This window comes from Oncorhynchus nerka, linkage group LG10, assembly GCF_034236695.1.
Source record: "Oncorhynchus nerka isolate Pitt River linkage group LG10, Oner_Uvic_2.0, whole genome shotgun sequence".
NCBI lineage: Eukaryota > Metazoa > Chordata > Actinopteri > Salmoniformes > Salmonidae > Oncorhynchus > Oncorhynchus nerka.
In genome coordinates, this window is record NC_088405.1 from 24,314,835 (window position 1) to 24,336,167 (window position 21,333).

General features: G+C 42.8%; 1 protein-coding gene across 1 annotated transcript in view; it reads left to right on the forward strand.

Annotated features, from left to right (window-relative positions):
* The window catches only part of LOC115135038 (ankyrin-3-like), a 164,027-nt gene that overhangs the window by 87,248 nt on the left and 55,446 nt on the right, over nucleotides 1-21,333 (forward strand). The window contains exons 2-10 of the mRNA XM_065023142.1: nucleotides 11,209-11,310; nucleotides 11,824-11,922; nucleotides 12,637-12,735; nucleotides 15,476-15,574; nucleotides 17,022-17,207; nucleotides 17,734-17,757; nucleotides 19,686-19,784; nucleotides 20,419-20,517; nucleotides 21,133-21,231. Coding sequence (XP_064879214.1) covers nucleotides 11,209-11,310; nucleotides 11,824-11,922; nucleotides 12,637-12,735; nucleotides 15,476-15,574; nucleotides 17,022-17,207; nucleotides 17,734-17,757; nucleotides 19,686-19,784; nucleotides 20,419-20,517; nucleotides 21,133-21,231 — 906 coding nt within the window. The remainder of the gene's footprint in view (nucleotides 1-11,208; nucleotides 11,311-11,823; nucleotides 11,923-12,636; nucleotides 12,736-15,475; nucleotides 15,575-17,021; nucleotides 17,208-17,733; nucleotides 17,758-19,685; nucleotides 19,785-20,418; nucleotides 20,518-21,132; nucleotides 21,232-21,333) is intronic.

Here is a 21,333-nt window from a genome sequence, read left to right on the forward strand (position 1 = left end):
CCCAAATCCAGATAGCAGATGTTCTGAAAGAGCTGCAAAACCTGGACCCATACAAATCAGCTAGGCTTGACAATCTGGACCCTCTATTTCTGAAACTATCCGCCGCCATTGTCGCAACCCCTATTACCAGCCTGTTCAACCTCTCTTTCATATCGTCTGAGATCCCCAAGGATTGGAAAGCTGTCACAGTCATCCCCCTCTTCAAAGGGGGACACACCCTGGACCCAAACTGTTACAGACATATTTCCATCCTGCCCTGCCTATCTAAGGTCTTCGAAAGCCAAGTCAACAAACAGATCATTGACCATCTCGAATCTCACCGTAACTTCTCCGCTGTGCAATCTGGTTTCCGAGCCGGTCACGGGTGCACCTCAGCCACGCTCAAGGTACTAAACGATATCATAACCGCCATCGATAAAAGACAGTACTGTGCAGCCGTCTTCATCGACCTGGCCAAGGCTTTCGAATCTGTCAATCACAATATACTTCTCGGCAGACTCAGTAGCCTCGGTTTTTCTAATGACTGCCTTGCTTGGTTCACCAACTACTTTGCAGACAGAGTTCAGTGTGTCAAATCGGAGGGCATGTTGTCCGGTCCTCTGGCAGTCTCTATGGGGGTGCCACAGGGGTCAATTCTCGGGCCAACTATTTTCTCTGTATATATCAATGATGTTGCTCTTGCTGCGGGCGATTCCCTGATCCACCTCTACGCAGACGACACCATTCTGTATACTTCTGGCCCTTCCTTGGACAATGTGCTATCTAACCTCCAAATGAGCTTCAATGCCATACAACACTCCTTCCGTGGCCTCCAACTGCTCTTAAACGCTAGTAAAAACCAAATGCATGCTTTTCAACCGTTCGCTGCCTGCACCTGCACGCCCGACTAGCATCACCACCCTGGATGGTTCCGACCTAGAATATGTGGACATCTATAAGTACCTAGGTGTCTGGTTAGACTGTAAACTCTCCTTCCAGACTCATATCAAACATCTCCAATCTAAAATAAAATCTAGAGTCAACTTTCTATTCCGCAACAAAGCCTCCTTCACTCACGCCACCAAACTTACCCTAGTAAAACTTACTATCCTACCGGTCCTCAACTTCGGCGATGTCATCTACAAAATAGCTTCCAATACTCTACTCAGCAAACTGGATGCTGTTTATCACAGTGCCATCCGTTTTGTTACTAAAGCACCTTATACCACCCACCACTGCGACCTGTATGCTCTAGTCGGCTGGCCCTCGCTACATATTCGTCGCCAGACCCACTGGCTCCAGATCATCTACAAGACCATGCTAGGTAAAGCTCCGCCTTATCTCAGTTCACTGGTCACGATGGCAACACCCACCTGTAGCACGCGCTCAAGCAGGTGTATCTCACTGATCATCCCTAAAGCCAACACCTCATTTGGCCGCCTTTCCTTCCAGTTCTCTGCTGCCTGTGACTGGAACGAATTGCAAAAATTGCTGAAGTTGGAGACTTTTATCTCCCTCACCAACTTCAAACATCTGCTATCTGAGCAGCTAACTGATCGCTGCAGCTGTACATAGTCCATCGGTAAATAGCCCACCCAATTTACCTACCTCATCCCCATACTGTTTATATTTATGTACCTTTCTGCTCTTTTGCACACCAGTATCTCTACCTGCACATGACCATCTGATCATTTATCACTCCAGTGTTAATCTGCAAAATTGTAATTATCCGCCTACCTCCTCATGCCTTTTGCACACAATGTATATAGACTCTTTTTTTCTTTCTACTCTGTTATTGACTTGTTTATTGTTTACTCCATGTGTAACTCTGTGTTGTTGTCTGTTCACACTGCTATGCTTTATCTTGGCCAGGTCGCAGTTGTAAATGAGAACTTGTTCTAAACTAGCCTACCTGGTTAAATAAAGGTAAAATAAAAAATAAAAAATAGCTTGACATTTGTGCACCTATAAAAGTTTGTGAGGATTTTCAGTGACAATCCCCCAAAAAATCAACCTCCTGTTGCGCCTTCTTCACCACACTGTCTGTGTGCGTGGACCATTTCAGTTTGTCGATGATATGTACACTTAGGAACTTAAAACTTTCGACATTCTCCACTGCTGTCCCGTCGATGTGGATAGGGGGTGCTTCCTTTGCCGTTTCTTGAAGTCCACGATCATCTCTTTTGTTTTTCTGACATTGAGTGAGAGGGTATTTTTCTGACACCACACTCCAAGGTCCCTCACCACCTCTCTGTAGGCTGTCTCATCATTGTTGGTAATCAAGCCTACCACTGTAGTGCTGTCTGCAAATTTGATGATTGAGTTGGAGGCGTGCATAACCACAAAGTCATGGGTGAACATGGAGTACAGGAGAGGGCTGAGAACGCACCCTTGTGGAGCCCCAGTGTTGAGGATCAGCGGAGTGGAGATGTTGTTTCCTACCTTCTCTACCTGTGGGCGGTCCGTCAGGAAGTCCAGGACCCAGTTGCACAGGGGATCTCAAGTTGCACAGGACCCAGGGTCTCAAGGTTAATGATGAGTTTGGTGTTGAACGCTGAGATGTAGTCAATGAACATTATTCTTACATAGGTATTCCTCTAGTCCAGATGGGATAGGGCAGTGTGCAGTGTGATGGCGATTGCATCGTCTGTGAACCTATTGGGGTGGTAAGCAAATTGAAGTGGGTCTAAGGTAACATGTAGGGAGGAGGTGATATGATCCTTGACTAGTCTCTCAAAGAACTTCCTGATGACAGGAGTGAGTGCTACGGGGCGATAGTCATTTAGTTCATTTACCTTAGCTTTCTTGGGAACAGGAACAATGGTGGCCATCTTGAAGCATGTGGGGACAGCAGACTGGCATAGGGATTGATTGAATATGTCCGTAAACACACCAGCCAGCAGGTCTGCTCATGCTCTGAATACACAGCTAGGGATGCCTTCTGGGCCGGCAGCCTTGCGAGGGTTAACACGTTTAAATGTTTTACTCATGTTGGCCACAGAGAATGAAAGCCCACAGTCTTTGGTAGCGGGCCGTGTCGTTGGCACTGTATTGTCCTCAAAGCGATTAAAGAAGTTGTTTAATTTGTCTGGGAGCAAGACGTCCGTGACGGGCTGGTTTTCTTTTTGTAAATGGTGATTGTCTGTAGACGCTGCCACATACGTCTCGTGTTTGAGCCGTTGAATTGCGACTCCACTTTGTCTCTATCCTGACGCTTTGCTTGTTTGATTGCCTTATGAAGGGAATAACTACACTGTTTGTATTCGGTCATGTTTCCAGTCGCCTTGCCATTATTAAATGCCGTGGTATGTGCTTTCAGTTGCACGAATGCTGCCATCAAGCCACGGTTTCTGGTTAGGGAAGGTTTTAATAGTCACAGTGAGTACAATATCTCCGATACGCTTCCTTATAAACTCGCTCACCGAGTCAGCGCATATGTCAATGTTATTGTCTGAGGCTACCTGGAACATATCTGTGTCCATGTGATCGATTCAATCTTGAAGCGTGCAATTCAATTGGTCAGACCAGCGTTGGATAGACCTAAACACGGGTGCTTCCTGTTTTAGTTTCTGCTTATAGGAGGGGAGCAACAAGATGGAGTCATGGTCAGATTTGCCAAAAGGATGGCGGGGACTCGAGTGCCTTGTATACATCGAGGAAGTAGCAGTGGTCAAGTGTGTTACTTGCTCCTGTGCTGCAATCGATATACTGATAGAATTTAGGTAGCCTTGTTCTCAGATTAGCTTTGTTGAAATCCCCAGCAACAATAAATGCAGCCTCATGATATATGGTTTCCAGTTTGCATGAAGTCCAGTGAAGTTCCTTGATGGCCATCTTGGTATCCGCTTGCGGGGGGGATATACACGGCTAACCGAGGAGAGTTCCCTTGGGAGATAATATGGTCAGCATTTGATTGTCAGGAATTTTAGGTCAGGTGAACAAAAGGGCTTGAGTTATTGTATGTTGTTACAATTACACCATGAGTCGTTACTCATGAAACATACACCTCCGCCCTTCTTCTTACCGAAGAGATGTTTGTTCCTGTCGGTGTGATGCACTGACAATCCTGTTGGCTGTACGGACTCCGACAGCATGTCCCCAGCTAGCCATGTCTCTGTGAAACAGAGTATGTTACAATCCCATATATCTCTTTGGAAAGCAACTCTTGCCCTAATTTCGTTGACTTTGTTAACTAGGGACTGGACATTAGCGAGTAATATACTCTGAAGTGGTGGGTGATGTGCGCACATCCGAAGCCTCACTAGAAGACCGCTCCAGGCACCGCTTTCAACACCTTGTAGAGTCCATGCCCTAATGTTTTATACACTCTTAGTCTATGAGCTTCCATCAATTATATTAATCTAAATAGCTATGCTACACGTCATTGTCCATGTGCAATATAGATCTACACTGAAGCCGCATACCATCCTCTGCATGAAGGTCACTAGACTGATATTACATGTAGCATAGTCACTTATCACTAATTTCCCTTGCATCCTTTACACTTCAACATCATCCAGGCATAATGATATTCTGTTTTGGCTTTGACAGTTTTTCCCCGGGGTTAACCATTATGTAGCGCCAGTAAATGTCTTTGAGACCTATGGGGATTTGTATTGTAATGGTTGTTCACAATCGACCAATGTGAGTTAATGCAAACAAATGGAAGTGCTTCCAATCCTGCTATCAATACAACCCCATTATAATTCATTCACTATTCTAGTATGGGTCCACATCCATCCACACCAACGGGCCTTTAGAAAAACATCCATTTGTAACGATTTGCAATTATATCTATCTAACAGCTCCACAATGTATGCATTAACCTGTCAACCGTGTTGTTTTTCCCCTGTGGAAAGTGCGTGTCTGTGTGGTGGGGCGATGCTCTTTGGCACTGGTGGGCGTTCTGAGCTCATGTGGCCCTAGGCTGTGTTTTTGTATTGATGGGGGGCCAGGGATAAATGAGACAATGCAACGGGTTCTGGGCTCCAACTGAGCTAACCAGCCGTCTGGAGCACAGACGTGTGTGTGTGTGTGTGTGTGTGTGTGTGTGTGTGTGTGTGTGTGTGTGTGTGTGTGCGTGTGCGTGTGCGCGTGCACGTGCACAGAATCTATAAGGTATCGGTCTGTTGATGCGTTGCGGTGCCTCTGTGTGGGGGGGTGTGTGTTTTTGTTCCATAATACTACCTACGTGTCAGTTTGACATCATGTCAGTGGGAGATATTGGAGAGAAAATCACTCCACACAAAACAGTAATCCCCGGACTCAATGATGTCATAAGTGAAATCTGGGCCAAACACTAATTCAGCAAAAAAATCTTTGCAGCTCTACTCTGCCTCGATACAGGAGGATACACACAGCAGAGCACATTCCTAATAAGCATACTGTACATGAAGATATTGATGGTCATTTTTACAGCAGCTTAACATTAAATGTGCCACATGGTTGCCATTGTGAGATGCTGTAAGTAAGTAAAGCTCTAATTTAGACTGAATCAGTAAATTAGAGCTTTTTCTTTTAACAGGGAATCAGAACGACGGAGCCTCCGTTCCTTTGACATCCAGCTTTATCTAACTGTAGATTAATGTGATTCCTTCAGGCTTAGCCTACTCTTTAATGGCCTAATTTCTTTGAAATTCTTCTCTGCAAAGTTCAATCATATTTTCAAAGATAATCTGTCTCCATCCTCTGTAAGGCTTCATACACAAAGACGGTTTTCTCTCTCCGACTTGAATGTGATGGGATGATATTTGAAATGACTGTCACTCGTGTCACTAGTCATTTGCCTGGGATAGAGCGAAGTGACTGTTGCCTAGTTGCCTTTGTATACTGAGTGTACAAAACATTAGGAACACCTTCCTAATATTGAGTTGCACCCCATTTTGCCCTCAGAACATACTCAATTCGTCGGGGCATGGATTATACAAGGTGTCCCATAAGAATGTTGCCACAGTTGTGTCAAGTTGGCTGGATGTCTTTGGGTGGTGGACCATTCTTGGAAACTGTTGAGCGTGAAAAACCGAGCAGCGTTGCAGTTCTTGACACACTAAAACTGGAGCGCCTGGCACCTACTACCATATCTCTTTCAAAGGCACTTACATATTTTGTATTGTCCATTCACCATCTGAATGGCACACATACACAATCCTTCTTTAACCCATCTCCTCTCCTTCATTTACACTGATTGAAGTCAATTTAACAAGAGATCATAGCTTTCACCTGGTTAATCTATGTCATGGAAAGAGCAGGTGTTCCTAATGTTTTGTACAGTCCATGTACATCAGGGGCGGTCAGTGCCGTTTAAGATTAGGGAAGACGATTATTTATTTTTTATGCGCATGGCCTTATTTCTATTACAGCATGTTGGATGACTGTCACTCACATTCCATTCACCCAGCTCAATGTAACAGCGATAGGTTTAGGCAACTACATGATACAAACATTTTCCCTATACCCATCATGAGGTTGCTACAACCTAGCTTATTAATGAAAGTTTACCACGTAGGTGTAAAAATGTGAGTAATCAATGTGACAGACAGTGACACATTGAATACCGCCTTGCACACTCTTGCCTGCATCTAGCTGATCTAGGGTGTAATCATTTCTATTGCACAAATTCAGGTATTTTTATCCCCGTTTTTGATCTGTTTGCTTCCATTTAAGAATGTTTTTTTCAACAGAATCGTCGGAATGAATACTCCCCTGATCACCATCACATACAGTTCACTTTCATAGCAGCAACATACAAACAGCATGATCACTTTGCTCGTTGTTTAATTATTTCTCACATCTACGCGCTCTCCTCCTCTCACCTTTTTTCTTCGCTTGTGGACTTCAGTGTACAACACAACAGCTGTCTGTGACCAGGGAAAAAACCTTTCCAAGCCAAACCTTCATACCATAACGGCTTACCCCTATATACAGCCTCCATTGTTGTCACCATATTAGCTAACGTCATAGTCAACATAGCTACTAGAACTAACGCTTTAGTAAACCCGCTACAATCATGCAGTACAGTGTACAGCAAGCAGTTAGCAGTTACACCGGCGGGCTCGTTGGTAATAAATTAATAAAACCTTGACTTGGAAAGTTCCAGTGCTGGATAGCCATAGCCATCTAGCTAATATAGCATCCATCTCTGTTTGAGCCGGGTGTTTATGTAGGCTAAACTAGCCAGCTGCATTCGCTAGCTAAGTAAGTGAAAGTGAAAAAAATCTCTCTCACTCTTGCTCTCACTTCTCCTTTGTTTAAAACTCTTCAACTATTGTCTTTTTCTCTTTGAGTCAACTACTCACCACATTTTATGCACTGTGGTGCTAGCTAGCTTTAGCGTATGCTTTTAGTACTGGATTCATTCTCTGATCCTTTGATTGGGTGGACATGTCCCCAGCATACCACCCTGCGTACCACTGCTGGCTTGCTTTTGAAGCTAAGCAGGGTTGGTCCTGGTCAGTTCCTGGATGGGAGACCAGATGCTGCTGGAAGTGGTGTTGGAGGGACAGTATGAGGCACTCTTTCCTATGGTCTAAAAAAATATCCCAATGTCCCAGGGCAGTGATTGGGGACACTGCCCTGTGTAGGGTGCTGTCTTTCGGATGGGATATTAAACGGGTGTCCTGACTCTCTGAGGTCATTAAAGATCCCATGGCACTTATCGTAAGAGTAGGGGTGTTAACCCTGGTGTCCTGGCTAAATTCCCAATCTTGCCCTCAAACCATCACGGTCACCTAAGAATCCCCAGTTTACAATTGGCTCATTCATCCCCCTCTTCTCCCCTGTAACTATTCCCCAGGTCATTGCTGCAAATGGGAATGTGTTCTCAGTCAATTTACCTGGTAAAATAACGGATAAATAAAAATTGTCAGTTCATGCTGCAAAAGCTCTGATAGGTTGGAGAACGTCATCTGGAAGTCCGGTCCGACCTGCCAGCCAGATAGGTCCGGATGGGACCTTGTAAGGCCGGCCGGCCAGTCGGTCCAATCTGGCCAGCTAACCCTATCCGGTCATTCTATGCCAGATGGGACAGGTCCTCAACGCTGTGTGGAGGTGGGACCTTGGGTCCGGTCAGTCCAATCTGGCCGGCCCTATCCGGATCCTACCTGGATGGCCAGATAAGTCCGGATATGGTGGGCTGGCCAGCCGGCCAGGTAGATCCGGCAAGCCGGCCAGATAGGTAGTCTATGGAAGGGATTGAGAATAATGAACCTCCAAGGTTTTGTATTGAAGTCAATGATCCCAGAGGAGGCCTGAAACTAGCTGTCCTCCGGCTAAACCATTGTGCTACCCTAGAGTGTTTAATTGCAAAAATTGTAGACCTTAGTAGACCTTAATTGCAAAAAATGGGGGGGGGGGCACTTCAATTTCCTTGAGAGGTTATCCCCTTTAGATACGTTACAGCAGAATGTTGAAGAACAACGGGGAATCTGAGTGATTCCCTTATGGTGAATGATAGACATAGCAAAACGTCTTCAGGGAAACACTGCACGTGATCACTTCATCAATGTCTTGGTGAGAGTGGTGACCATGGAGAGAGTTTATAGCTTGTGAAATAAATGTCTGACGAACATAAGTCAGTTATATAGGCTTAAATGGGCGGGCTCTTCAATTAATGTGGCACAAGGCTTCAGAGGAGCACTAACACAGTATCCTGCATACCACCATCCATGATCCTGTACTTTTAAAAACTCCAAATTATATTCTGTATAATGAAATTGCATAGGCTACAATAAGTACATTTAGCCTGGTGTGCTTGTCTAGAAAGTAAAAGAAGGATGGTACTTAAAAATGCATGTCTTGCGTTTTGTATGTCGACGTCATGGCTTGACAAGTAAATGAATGTGTCGTTGTCTGACTGTCAACAGCAATGAGACAGCGGAACAGTAAGAGGCCTCACATGTTTATGTCAGAAGTCTGAATCAAGCATCTGACACTGAACAAATACGCTATTCTCAGAGATCCTTGACAGTCACTTACAGCCACCATACACTGTGGGAAAGTTTGTATGCTTGTGTATTTGCACAAGAAAAAAAAATCCTCATGTTTTGTTTTGGATATTTTGGTGTCCAGAGCTCAATGTCACTACAAATCATTGAGATAATGTGTTGTCTCTAACTGAGAAAATACCAATTGGCGCAAGAGTTCCAGGGGTAATTTAATGACGTGGTCTGGAGTGGATGGGATAGTTAAATGGGCGAAGGAGTCTGCCAGCTGGCTGAACAGTTCACGGTGAAGGACAGGTGTCACGTAGTGTTTTAGGCTAAGGAGGAGTTGTCCAACACTGGAGAGATCATAGGATGGTCATCACTTTTGATATTAGCCCTCCTCAGATTCACATTCACAATTATTGCCTCTGTTATGTACAAAACAATGCTCTTTACCTATACTAATAAACATAGTCACTGCACTACGGTTTTATTACTGAAAATATTTAAATGAGAAACATGGCATTTTTCCATACAGTATGTACCACTAATCTCTTCAAAGACGAAAGCAAAGAAATGACACGAATAGCTTACTGCCACTGTTCTGTCCTAGGGGCTTGTGTTTGGAAAATGAAACGGGCATTTATGTATTCTACAGCGGAGATACTAAGATACTACTAGATCTCTGCTAATGTGTTTTACTTCAAGGAAATGAATAGGTTCTCCACTCACTTGTGGGATTCACACACACACGCTTCTTCTGAAATTGCTCCCACAGTCCACTCTGATTCCCTATCACTGGAGCAATCTGGAAAAATGTCTTGGTCATTTATATTTTGGCTGTTTGTCAAGCCAGCTTTTGCCCATCAGTTATTCCTGGAAAAGTATGTGGGTGGGGAAAAGGTTGTGACATTCATGTTGTTTGGGTCTGCCAGTTTACTGTAAGTGTCTCTGGAAACGTGCTAAAATTAGAAGGTCTGGGACTTGGTTTAATTCAGGGGTATTTTGTCTCTGAGCTCCTGTTATGTAGCAGTCTGTCTCAACTGCATGCTCTGAGGACATGTGCACTGGTGCTGGGTTTTAGAAATCAACTTCATACAATTACAGCCAGCAAATATGCAGACTCTGCTATGTGTCGGTCTCTGTCAAGTATCCCAGACACAAACAGAACAATCTGACGTGAGCTGATAAGACGGATTCACACGCGCACACACACGAATACACACACACACACACACACACACAATTGTTTAATGGGCAAAATCAAAAAATTGCTTGTTGTCATTTATTTTTATGCACAAAGCCCTCTTTCTATTTTAAATTACTGAAGAGCCAAGCAGAAGAGGGATAATGCAGTTATTCTACGGTAACAGAGTGACACTGAGACTCCGATATTTCACATTAAAATGTATGTCAACAAAACATAGTGACTGCAAAGTTAAACACACCATGCAACTATATGCACAGTGGCTAATTAAAACATTTTCCAAACACATTTTTACAAAAACACATTTACTTTGAAAAACAGTGCAGATGCAAAATTTGGTAACAGAATGATAGCACAAACATTACAAACCGTCATTCTGTTACCAAACTTTGCAACTGCATTGTTCTTCAAGTAGATGTGTTTTTGTAAAATGTTCTGTGGAAATTGTTCAAACTAGTCCTTGTGCAGAGTTGTATTGTTTGTTTAACTTTGCAGCCATTGGTTTTTGTTTGACATTCATTTTTAAAGTGAAAAATCAGAGTCTCAGGGACACAGGGAATTGCCCTTCTCTCTGTCTAGAGGAGGTCTTCTGAGTGTCTCTCTTGTCTGTACCAGAAGAGAGAAGTCTCGGTAGTGACAATCAGGACCACCCACCATTGTGTTGATTCAGGAGTCATGGGATATAATGTGTTTGACACGCTGCTGGCATCACAACGTCCTGGTATGGGATAATAAGAAAGGATGACGTAGAATGACATCATTTACTAGGATAAAAGCTCAATTGGTTTTGCTTGATCTTTGGGATGTCTGTGTTATTTTATCTACTGATACAGTATTTTACAATACAGTTGAAATGTAGCTATAATTCTACAGAAGGTCAAGGACATTTTGAGAAAAACATGACTGGTCCGGTATCTGAGATTTTGTTATATACTTTTTGTGTGTGAGTGTTTATCGCTGTGACTACTGAGAATGTGAACCGGTGCTTTCGTTCTAGCCCTTTGCTATTCAGCAGTAGGAAAATATATTGTATGTACACTCTACAGTATGTGGCCTGGATTTGACCTATCTCTCTCTCTCTGTCTCTCTCTATCTCCATAGTCGGACAGCAATGCCAGTTACCTGCGAGCAGCGCGGGCTGGGAACCTGGAGAAGGCCCTGGACTACCTCAAGTCTGGGGTAGAAATCAACATCTGCAACCAGGTGGATTGCTATTCATCCAACATCTGCTCTTCAGTTTATTCCCATTTTGTACACAATATGCACTTTTAGAAAATAAAGGTGCTATTTAGAACCTAATAGGGTTATTTGGTTGTCCCCATAGGAGAGCCTTATGTAGAACCCTTTTTGACACTAGGTAGAACCCTTTGGGTTCCAGGCAGAACCCTTTTGTGTTCTACCTGGAACCAAGAAGGTTTCTACCTAGAACTCAAAGGGGTTCTCCTATGGGGAAAGCTGAAGAACCATTTTTGAACCATTTTTCTAAGAGTGTATCAGTCAATGTAACTTAAACTATTTCCATCAAATACATTGAATCCTGCGGCTGTGTGATAAATTTGTCAAAATTTAAATCAAGGCCACAACATCAATTAGTCATTTGAATGTACTTGAAAGTCTGAGTAATCTCACACCATTGGACACAACCTGTCTCTCTTTCAGAGAATGTAGGCTGGGTGCCATAGATGTATTTAAACTACTTTCTTTCATTTCATTCAGAATGGGTTGAATGCTCTTCATCTGGCCTCTAAGGAGGGTCATGTAGAGGTGGTGGCTGAGCTGCTGAAGCTAGAAGCCAATGTGGACGCGGCGACCAAGGTGCGTCTCACTCTGCTTCTGTCACTGCTTTGTTGCTGTCAGACAACACCGAGGGGATGATTCAGTGAACTACAAGCATGATGAGGAACCTTTTCTCATGGTAGCTCCTAGGGCTGATATTCAGTGAAATGTGCAGAGGACCCAGGTTCGATACCCAGTTGGTCACAAACACAACATGAGCTTAGCATTCAGTGGTCAGCATCAGTGTGGTCAGCATCAGTGTGGTCAGCAGCATGTCCATGTTTGTTCATAGAAAGACTTGGAGACTGTAGCTACCATTTAGTGTTCAGTGTTCCCTCTCTCCCAATGGGAGCAGACACTAGTTATATGTCAATTCTGCGCACTGTGAAAAATGCAACACTAAGGAGAGTCTTCAAACTACTCAACATCAAACTCTTCAGCTCTTCAAATGAAACCTCAGACACTAGTTTAAGGAGGCACAGTAAAGGTCATGTTTGGCTGAATGGGCATGATATCTGCACTCCTGCTTTTTTGTTTTCAATGTTGTCATCAAGACACCTGTCTTCAACTCATTCCTTCTCTACCTAGAGGGGAGAGATATATCTATGTCCTTTTAGTAGACACAGCATATGCCACTACTGTCATCACAATGCAAACAATGCGCTGGGGGTGCAGCCATGAGGTACACGTGGACACTGGGACATGTGGGGGAGGGATTAACTGACATGCCTCTCATTCTCTTCTCTAATCCAGAAAGGAAACACCGCTCTTCACATAGCCTCCCTGGCCGGCCAAACGGAAGTGGTGAAAGAGCTAGTGACCAATGGAGCCAATGTGAACGCACAGTCTCAGGTAGGATATCCATAACACACACACACACACACATACTATACATAAGCTCAGGTCATAGATACAGAGCACATCAGAACCCATCATTATACACACATTCTAATGATAAGGAATCTGTACAGGATTCACACTGTAGGCCATCCCCTCACATAAACATTTAAAGGCCCAGTTCAGTCAAAAATGTGATTTGCTTGTGTTTTATATACACTACCGTTCATAAGTTTGGAGTCACTTAGAAATGTTCTTGTTTTTGAAAGAAAAGCACATTTTTGGTCCATTAAAATAGCATCGCTTTTCTGTGATAGGAGTAGTACGTAGTGTTGTACGAAATCTTCAGTTTTTTGGCAATTTCTCACATTGAATAGCCTTAATTTCTCAGAACAAGAATAGACTGATGAGTTTCAGAAGAAAGTCCTTTGTTTCTGGCCATTTTGAGCCTGTAATCGAACACACAAATGCTGACGCTCCATTGCTTCTTTAATCAGAACAACAGTTTTCAGCTGTGCTAACATCATTGCAAAAGGGTTTTCTAATGATCAATTCGTCTTTGAAACTGATAAACTTGGATTAGCTAACACAACGTGCCATTGGAACACAGGAGTGATGGTTGCTGATAATGGGCCTCTACGCCTATGTAGATATTCCATTAAAAATCAGCCGTTTCCAGCTACAATAGTCATTTACAACGTTAACAATGTCTACACTGTATTTCTGATCCATTTGATGTTATCTTAATGGACAAAAAATGAGCTTTTCTTTCAAGAACAAGGACATTTCTAAGTGACCCCACACTTTTGAACGTTAGTGTATATTTCCACACTATGAGGTTGGAATAATACTGTGAAATTGTGGAAATAATAATAATGTCGTTTTACTGTAAGAGCTGTTTGAAATGACTGCCTGAAATTTCTGCCTGTTTTGTTGGGATGATTTTGGCCTGCCTGGCAGTCACCAGGCGGTATATGTTAATAGACCAATAACAAAGAGTTTCAAACCACTCTGCCAGTAACAGCTACACTACATGGCCAAAAGTAGGTGAACACCCCTTCAAATTAGTGGATTTGGCTATTTCACCCACACCCCGTTGCTGACAGGTGTATAAAATGGAGCACACAGCCATGCATCTCCATAGACAAACATCGGAAACGTCTAGGAGCAACAATGGCTCAGCCGTGAAGTGGTAGGCCACACAAGCTCACAGAACGGGACCGCTGAAGTGCGTAAAAATCGTCTGTCCTCTGTTGCAACACTCACTACAGAGTTCAAAACTGCCTCTGGAAGCAACGTCACGTCAAGAACTGTTCGTCGGGAGCTTCATGAAATGGGTTTCTATGGCCAAGCAGCCGCACACAAGCCTAAGATCACCATGAACAATGCCAAGCGTCGGCTGGAGTGGTGTAAAGCTCGCTACCATTGGACTCTGGAGCAGTGGAAACATTCTCTGGAGTGATGAATCACACTTCACCATCTGGCAGTCCAACGAAGGAGTTTGGCGGATGCAAGGAGAACACTACCTGCCCAAATGCATAGTGCCAGCTGTAAAGTTTGGTGGAGGAAGAATAATGGGCTGGAGTTGTTTTTCATGGTTCGGGCTAGGCCCCTTAGTTCAAGTAAAGGGACATTTTAATGCTACAGCATACAATGATGATCTAGATGATTCTGTGCTTCAAACTTTGTGGTTTGTCGGGATTGGTGTGGAAGAACTTGACTGGCCTGCACAGAGCCTGGACCTCAACCCCATTAAACACGTTTGGGATGAATTTGAACGCTGACTGCGAGCCAGACCTAATTGCCGAACATCAGTGCCCAACCTCACTAATGCTTTTGTGATTGAATGGAAGCAAGTCCCTGCAGCAAAGTTCCAACATCTAGTGGAAAGCCTTCCTGGAAGAGTGGAGGCTGTTATAGCAGCAAATGGGGGACCAACTCCAAGCAGGTGTCCACATACTTTTGGTCATGTAGTGTATATTCTTAATTAAAAAAATTCCACGAGTGCTTATTTTCACTAAGCACAGTTACTGTGGAAGTTGTGTAATATACTTTGTATGGTACTGTATAATTCTCTGAGCTCTGGTATGATAAAGTATGATATATTTTTCTATGTAAGGGATAATCAACGAGGGGCAATGCTTTTTATGGAAAATAATGAACTAGGTGTGTTTCATGATGCGCTAGGGAACCCCCCTTCCACAGAGTTGCATTATTTGCCAAAGAACCCATAGAGCACCGAGTTGATTAATTGTTTCATACCATGGCTACACCATGGTTCTAATCTAATGTGTTCACCATCCACTGAAGTATCTAGCAAGTTTACTAGATACAGTAGCTACAGTAGTTGCCTTGGTAACCAAACAAAAATACTTGATTGTTTAGCTAACCAAGCCTTCAGTTATAGCTTGCTACTATGAAAATCTAATTCAACCATGCCAATAATGTATTCAATTCGACTTTTGCTTTCAAAAGCAACTCAAACATTGAACATGCTAGATTTAACTATAGACATTGAATTCTACATTGCTGATTTACATTTACATTTAAGTCATTTAGCAGACGCTCTTATCCAGAGCGACTTATAAACTGTACCTTGTATTATTTGGAAATAATGCACGCTTTAGAATGCTCTCAAGCCAATCAGAAACGAGTATTCAACAATGCCACGTTATAACATAATATAGGCTACTCTGTGTGCTTTATGGTTGATTGTTGCTGTTGTAATGAGTTTCCTGCTGGTCCTCTCTTGTAGAATGGCTTCACCCCGCTCTACATGGCAGCCCAGGAGAACCATATTGAGGTGGTTCGCTTCCTCCTGGAACACAACTCCAGCCAGAGTATGGCCACCGAGGTACCTGTGTGTCCCCTCCATCCCTCCCACCCTGCCTGTTATGTTGTTTACTGCCCTCTCTCTCTCTGTCTCTCTCGCTGTCTGTCTCTCTCTCTCTGTCCTTTGCTTTCTCGCTCGCTCTCTCTCTCCCTCTCTCTCCCTTCCTCCCTATTATCTCTACATGTTTACCTCCATCCTCCTCTTTTTTCCTCTCTCTCTTCATCCCCTCCCTCCTCCTCCTCTATTTCCATCTCCCTCTTTCTATTCTCTGTTACTACCTCCCTCTCCTTCCCTCCTTTCCTACCTCACTCTCTCTATTGTAAACTGCCTCCCTCCCCTTCACTCACTCTCTCCCAATCTGGTTCTGTCAGTCTCTCTCTCTCTCTCTCTCTCTCTCTCCCTCCATGCTGCATTCAGGGACTTCAGCAGGCAGCGCTTCATTGATTGGTAGTGTATAGTAGAGCTGAATGACCTTGAGCAGGCCGGAGATAAAGTCCTTTATCCCCCTGCCAGCCTCTATGGCCCATTTACACGGAGAGCTGCCTGCTGCTGGAGCCAGGAGCTGCTGCCTCTGATGAAAATCCACCAGTAAAAACCACTGGTCTGGTCCACTGGTCCAACATGAGAAAGAAAACTGTCCTTGAGAAAGCAAATGGTCCACACACACACACACACACACATGCACATTGTAACATGTAAGTGATGTATGATTGTGGGAGAGAAGTGTTCTTTACTGTTATGTAATGTATGCAGTACATGCTCCTGCTTGCTGTCAGATGTAATGGATATAGTGTGAAATGTACATCTTTATGTTTTAAGTACAATACATTTTGGCATGTTGGTGTTGTCAACAGATTTCTTTAAAGGATATAAAAAAGGAAAAAATACAAATATTTGGTTGGACTTTGTGTAATATAGATTTTACAGCTGTCATTAAAATGTAATCGAGCTAATCGCAGGATTTGCTGTGATTAATCACGATTATTGAGCTGTAATGTAAGATTTGTTTATACAAAAGCATTACAAGAATTTTGACATCTTGATTTTATGCTAAGTAACGGTTAGCAAAATCAGGTACATTCATAAAGCACTCTTTCTTTAACCTCAATGTCAACATATATATGTATTCATTATTTTTTTGGGGGGGGGGTTGCAGTTTTTAGATGTATAGATCATGTATTTTGGATATTTTCATTGTATTTTCAAGGCTTTCAGACAATGCGATTAATCAAGATAATGAAAAAAAAGTGAACTCATGTTATTGGATTAACTCTGACAGCCCTACTAGATTTCCATAATATTTTCAATTTGCATGAGGTTCTATGACGTCATCTATCCGAAACTGATCTAAATGGCATACAGACATCAAAGAGCATAGCAGGCATAGCTGTTCCCATAGCGATACCCCATTGTTCTTGTAACACATTGTCTTTTGTAATACAGTACTACCCCTATCCCCCTCTAACAGGACGGGTTCACCCCTCTGGCGGTGGCACTGCAGCAGGGGCATGACCAAGTGGTGTCTCTGCTCCTGGAGAATGACACCAAGGGCAAGGTGCGTCTGCCCGCCCTGCACATCGCCGCCCGCAAGGACGACACCAAGGCTGCAGCGTTACTGCTCCAGAACGACCGCAACGCAGATGTGGAGTCCAAGGTGACCACTACACCACATTCTGCAAATGTTGTCTCTCTCCCTTTGTTTCTCACCTCTGTCTTTCTGGCTCTTTTCTTATATGAGTAGGATCATATGTTTGAATCAAATTGTTTAAATGTGTTTCTTTGTTTATTTAATTGTTTTCTTATGTTTTTTTACTTTGAGGTTTGTGTGTAATAATGTGTAGGTGCATGTGTGATAATGCATTACATTATTCTCAGTAAGACAATACAGAGAGGAGAGAAGGAAAGCTGGATATAAAGAGACATAGCTGATTCTGTACTGTGACCTTATATCCTGCAGAACAATTTAACCACAACTGACAGTTTTGTTTGGAACTTTGCAACTTTTACTCTTAACATTAACAACAGTTTCTGTATAAAGTTGAGCGATTCAAAACCTCTCTGGCCCACTAGACACCTACTCCAGTAACTCCACCTGTAATCTCTCCTCGTTGTGGGATGTTGTGCACACACTAACCACACATTCTCTCCTCTCTTGGCCGGCCTTGTGCCGTCTCCCCTAGATGATGGTGAATAAAACGACAGAGGTATACCTGTACACTGTACTGTACTTATTCTATCCATCATAGCTTAAACAAATCCAGAAAACAACCTCCTGTATCATGCACCAGTGTTGTTGCAGCCCCATATCTCCCTTCTTTTTCTGTTTTTTTTTTGTATTTTCCCCATCACTTCATTCATGTAGCGTGTCTCTTATTACTGGTAGATAGAGTAATATTGCATCATGTCTTACTAATACTGATGTGGACTGTGGATATCTGTAGCTGGAGGCTAGGAGGGTTCCATGGGTTCCAAGACCGATATCCTGCCATAACATGGTTAATGATAAATAATGTTATGACACAATACTAACAATACCTAAGTGTTACTGTTTATCATACTGTATTTTGATCATAATCTGGCCTATTAGATTTGTTAAAGAACCCAGCCTCCCAGCAGCAGAGAAATTGTCTACTTGTTAGTTTATTAGACTGCATTTACAGTAGCAGTCAAAAGTTTGGACACACCTACTCATTCCAGGGTTTTTCTTTATGTTTGACTATTTTATACATTGTAGATTTAAGTGAGGATATCAAAAGTATGAAATAACACATATGGAATCATGCAGTAACCAAAAAAGTGTTAAACAAATCAAAATATATTTTACATTTGAGATTCTTCAAAGTAGCCACCCTTTGCCTTGATGACAGCTTTGCAAAACTACCTCATGAAGTTGGTTGAGAGAATGCTGCATGATTCCATATGTGTTATTTCATAGTTTTGATGTCTTCACTATTATTCTACAATGAAGAAAATAGTAAAAATGAAGTAAAACCCTTGAGTAGGTGTGTCCAAACTTTTGACTGGTACTGTATATCTTAACCTCCCCAACCTCCATAGTAGTGCATGGGACATGAGTTACCTCTTGTTGGTGCTGTTTCCAAAGTAAAAATGACAGAAGGACTCCACCACACCAAATTATGGCAGAGAGGACTGCCCTCTCAGAATGCCTGTTTTGGCCGGCATGGCTAGTATCTTTACTTGGCTTTGTACATGTAGATATTTGAGCCTTAACCGCACTGCATGATAGTAGATGCTAAAAGCATTGCCAATCAATAGTTTGGATAGTTGGATTAGCTCCTAATGTGTTTTAAACGTAATGGAACCATCTGTGTCGTATGGTGAATGACAGAGATATTGACACAGTTTATGATTAAGAAGTGTTTAATGCAGAACTATGTCTTATTTGTATGAAACCTCAGAGGTCAAGCTGATTTGTTTATCCTTTTAGAATAGAAATAGAACAGTTTTTATAATGCTCACAACTTTAGTGGTTTATGTGCAGGAAGCTTTGGTGACCACCTGCTTTGTGCAGGATGATTGGCTTTCTCTTAAATGATCTCCCTCATTAGATAGCTTTATCTAAAAGTTCCTCCCTGATGTGCCCTTTCCCATTATATTCCTCTTGCTTAGACAGCTGTTTCCCTCTAAGCCATGGTTTTATGATGAAATCACCATTGAACGATATACGTTACATTGACATGTGAAGACGTAACCTATTTATGGGACGTTTGTGCTTTGACACGACAAGGTCTCTTGGCTGTTGTTGAAATTCGACATAAACTACAGTCTGTAACTGGGGACTTCATGCCACTGTGTCTAACCTTATTGTGTGGTAGGTAACGTGTTATGGTCCAGTATAACACTGTGGTAAGGGTGAAATAATCATGAAAGCTCATGATCTCTTTGAATGGTATGTCATATGAACGTCAACATAGGCTACTATTCACATTCTAGTCGGCAGGATCTGCGTTTGGGTTTTGAAAACAAAGAGTTGCTCTGCCACAGTGAGAATTGTTGATGTGTACAGTAGCAGCCTGTAAACTTACGCGAGTGTAATTTGAGAGAGTGATACCAGTCCCGTGGTCATCTCTGACTCCTGTGTCGTTGTGTTTGTGTGCTCTGCTCTCCTCAGAGCGGCTTCACTCCTCTCCACATCGCTGCTCACTATGGCAACATCAACGTGGCCACGCTTCTGCTGAATCGGGGGGGAGCTGTGGACTTCATGGCCAGGGTAATGCTGCTCCGCCCTCTGCTGGACAGGAGGAGCTACTAGCAACAGTCCACTACACTCTATGGAGCAATACCCACAACAGTCTTACACCACAACCCAAATTACTCACACAATGCTCAGATCCTCCCCCACACACCCCTTCCACAGCCTGTACTCATGTCATATTGTGATAGTATTGCAATCATAACAACACATAACAACGAGTGTAACAACAGACCCAACAGCGTTAGAGGTTAGCTTAATGGGCATCAGAGACAGCCTGTAATTATATGAAACGGAAGCGTCTGGCTGTAATGTTTGTGTTTCTGTTTGAAGTCGACAGTAATTAATGATTAGCTCCACAGTAAATTACACAAGAGATGGCTTATAAATAATACTGAACAATGGACAGCTTTACACCCCCTTAGTAATACACACCACACATACCATTCAGAATACTTTGAATATCAGCTTATCAAATGATTGTTTGTAAAATGATGTTTTTGTAACAATACAAGGCTGGCATCTTTCTGTTACTGGATTCAGATGCTGTTTTACTCACAGGGCTAAGTATTACCATATGGACGACATCCAAATAATATTCACAGTTCTGTATTGTGTGGCTCACTCCTACCTCCTCTCTGTGTTGTAACAGAATGACATCACACCTCTCCATGTGGCATCTAAAAGAGGCAATAGTAACATGGTCAAACTGTTGTTGGACAGAGGATCCAAAATAGATGCCAAGACTAAGGTGAGTGCCTTCACAGAATTAAATGCAGGTTGGCATTTATTGAGATGACACATGTACTGGAGGCAGCTCTGCAGAGTGGTCACTAGCTGGCACAGCCACAAAGTCATACAATCTGATTTTAAACCTGACCCTACCCATAACCCTTATCACACAGCTAACCCTGATGCCTAACCCTACCCTTAAATTAAAACCAAAAAGCACTTTTTTGTTTTCATGAATTTGAACAATAAAGCCAATTTTGACTTTGCAGCTGGCCCCTCTAGAGGAAATCGCTCAGTTCTGCCTCCAGGGCAAGACTCATGACAATAAACGTCAACCTGCAAATGAAATACAGCGCTGTGTATATATGTCTATATGATGGCCTGCCCTTCTATATGAGGTCTACAGGACTTGTTGTTAGTGGTAGCAGTAGGCATGTTGTCATGTATATACCTAACTACCTAACATGCACTACTTTGTCATTGTTATATGTTTTAACTCTGTTCTATTACAGTATGTATGCGTTCACTTAAATATTATCAAGATATGCGCTTTTCTGCATTCAGTCCATAGTGGGCTGAATGTTACATAAGCTCCACCGCTCTGTGTTCTTATTGACTGTGTTGTTGTGTGTAGGACGGACTGACACCTCTTCACTGTGGAGCGAGGAGCGGTCATGAACAAGTGGTTGAGATCCTGCTGGACCGCGGAGCCCCCATTCTGTCCAAGACAAAGGTAGCGCCTTCTCTTATCATATACTTGGTTACTAAAATGAGAACACTTGCATCTACCTTATTGTTAAACACATGTTCATCCAGGTAACATTTGCAGAGCATT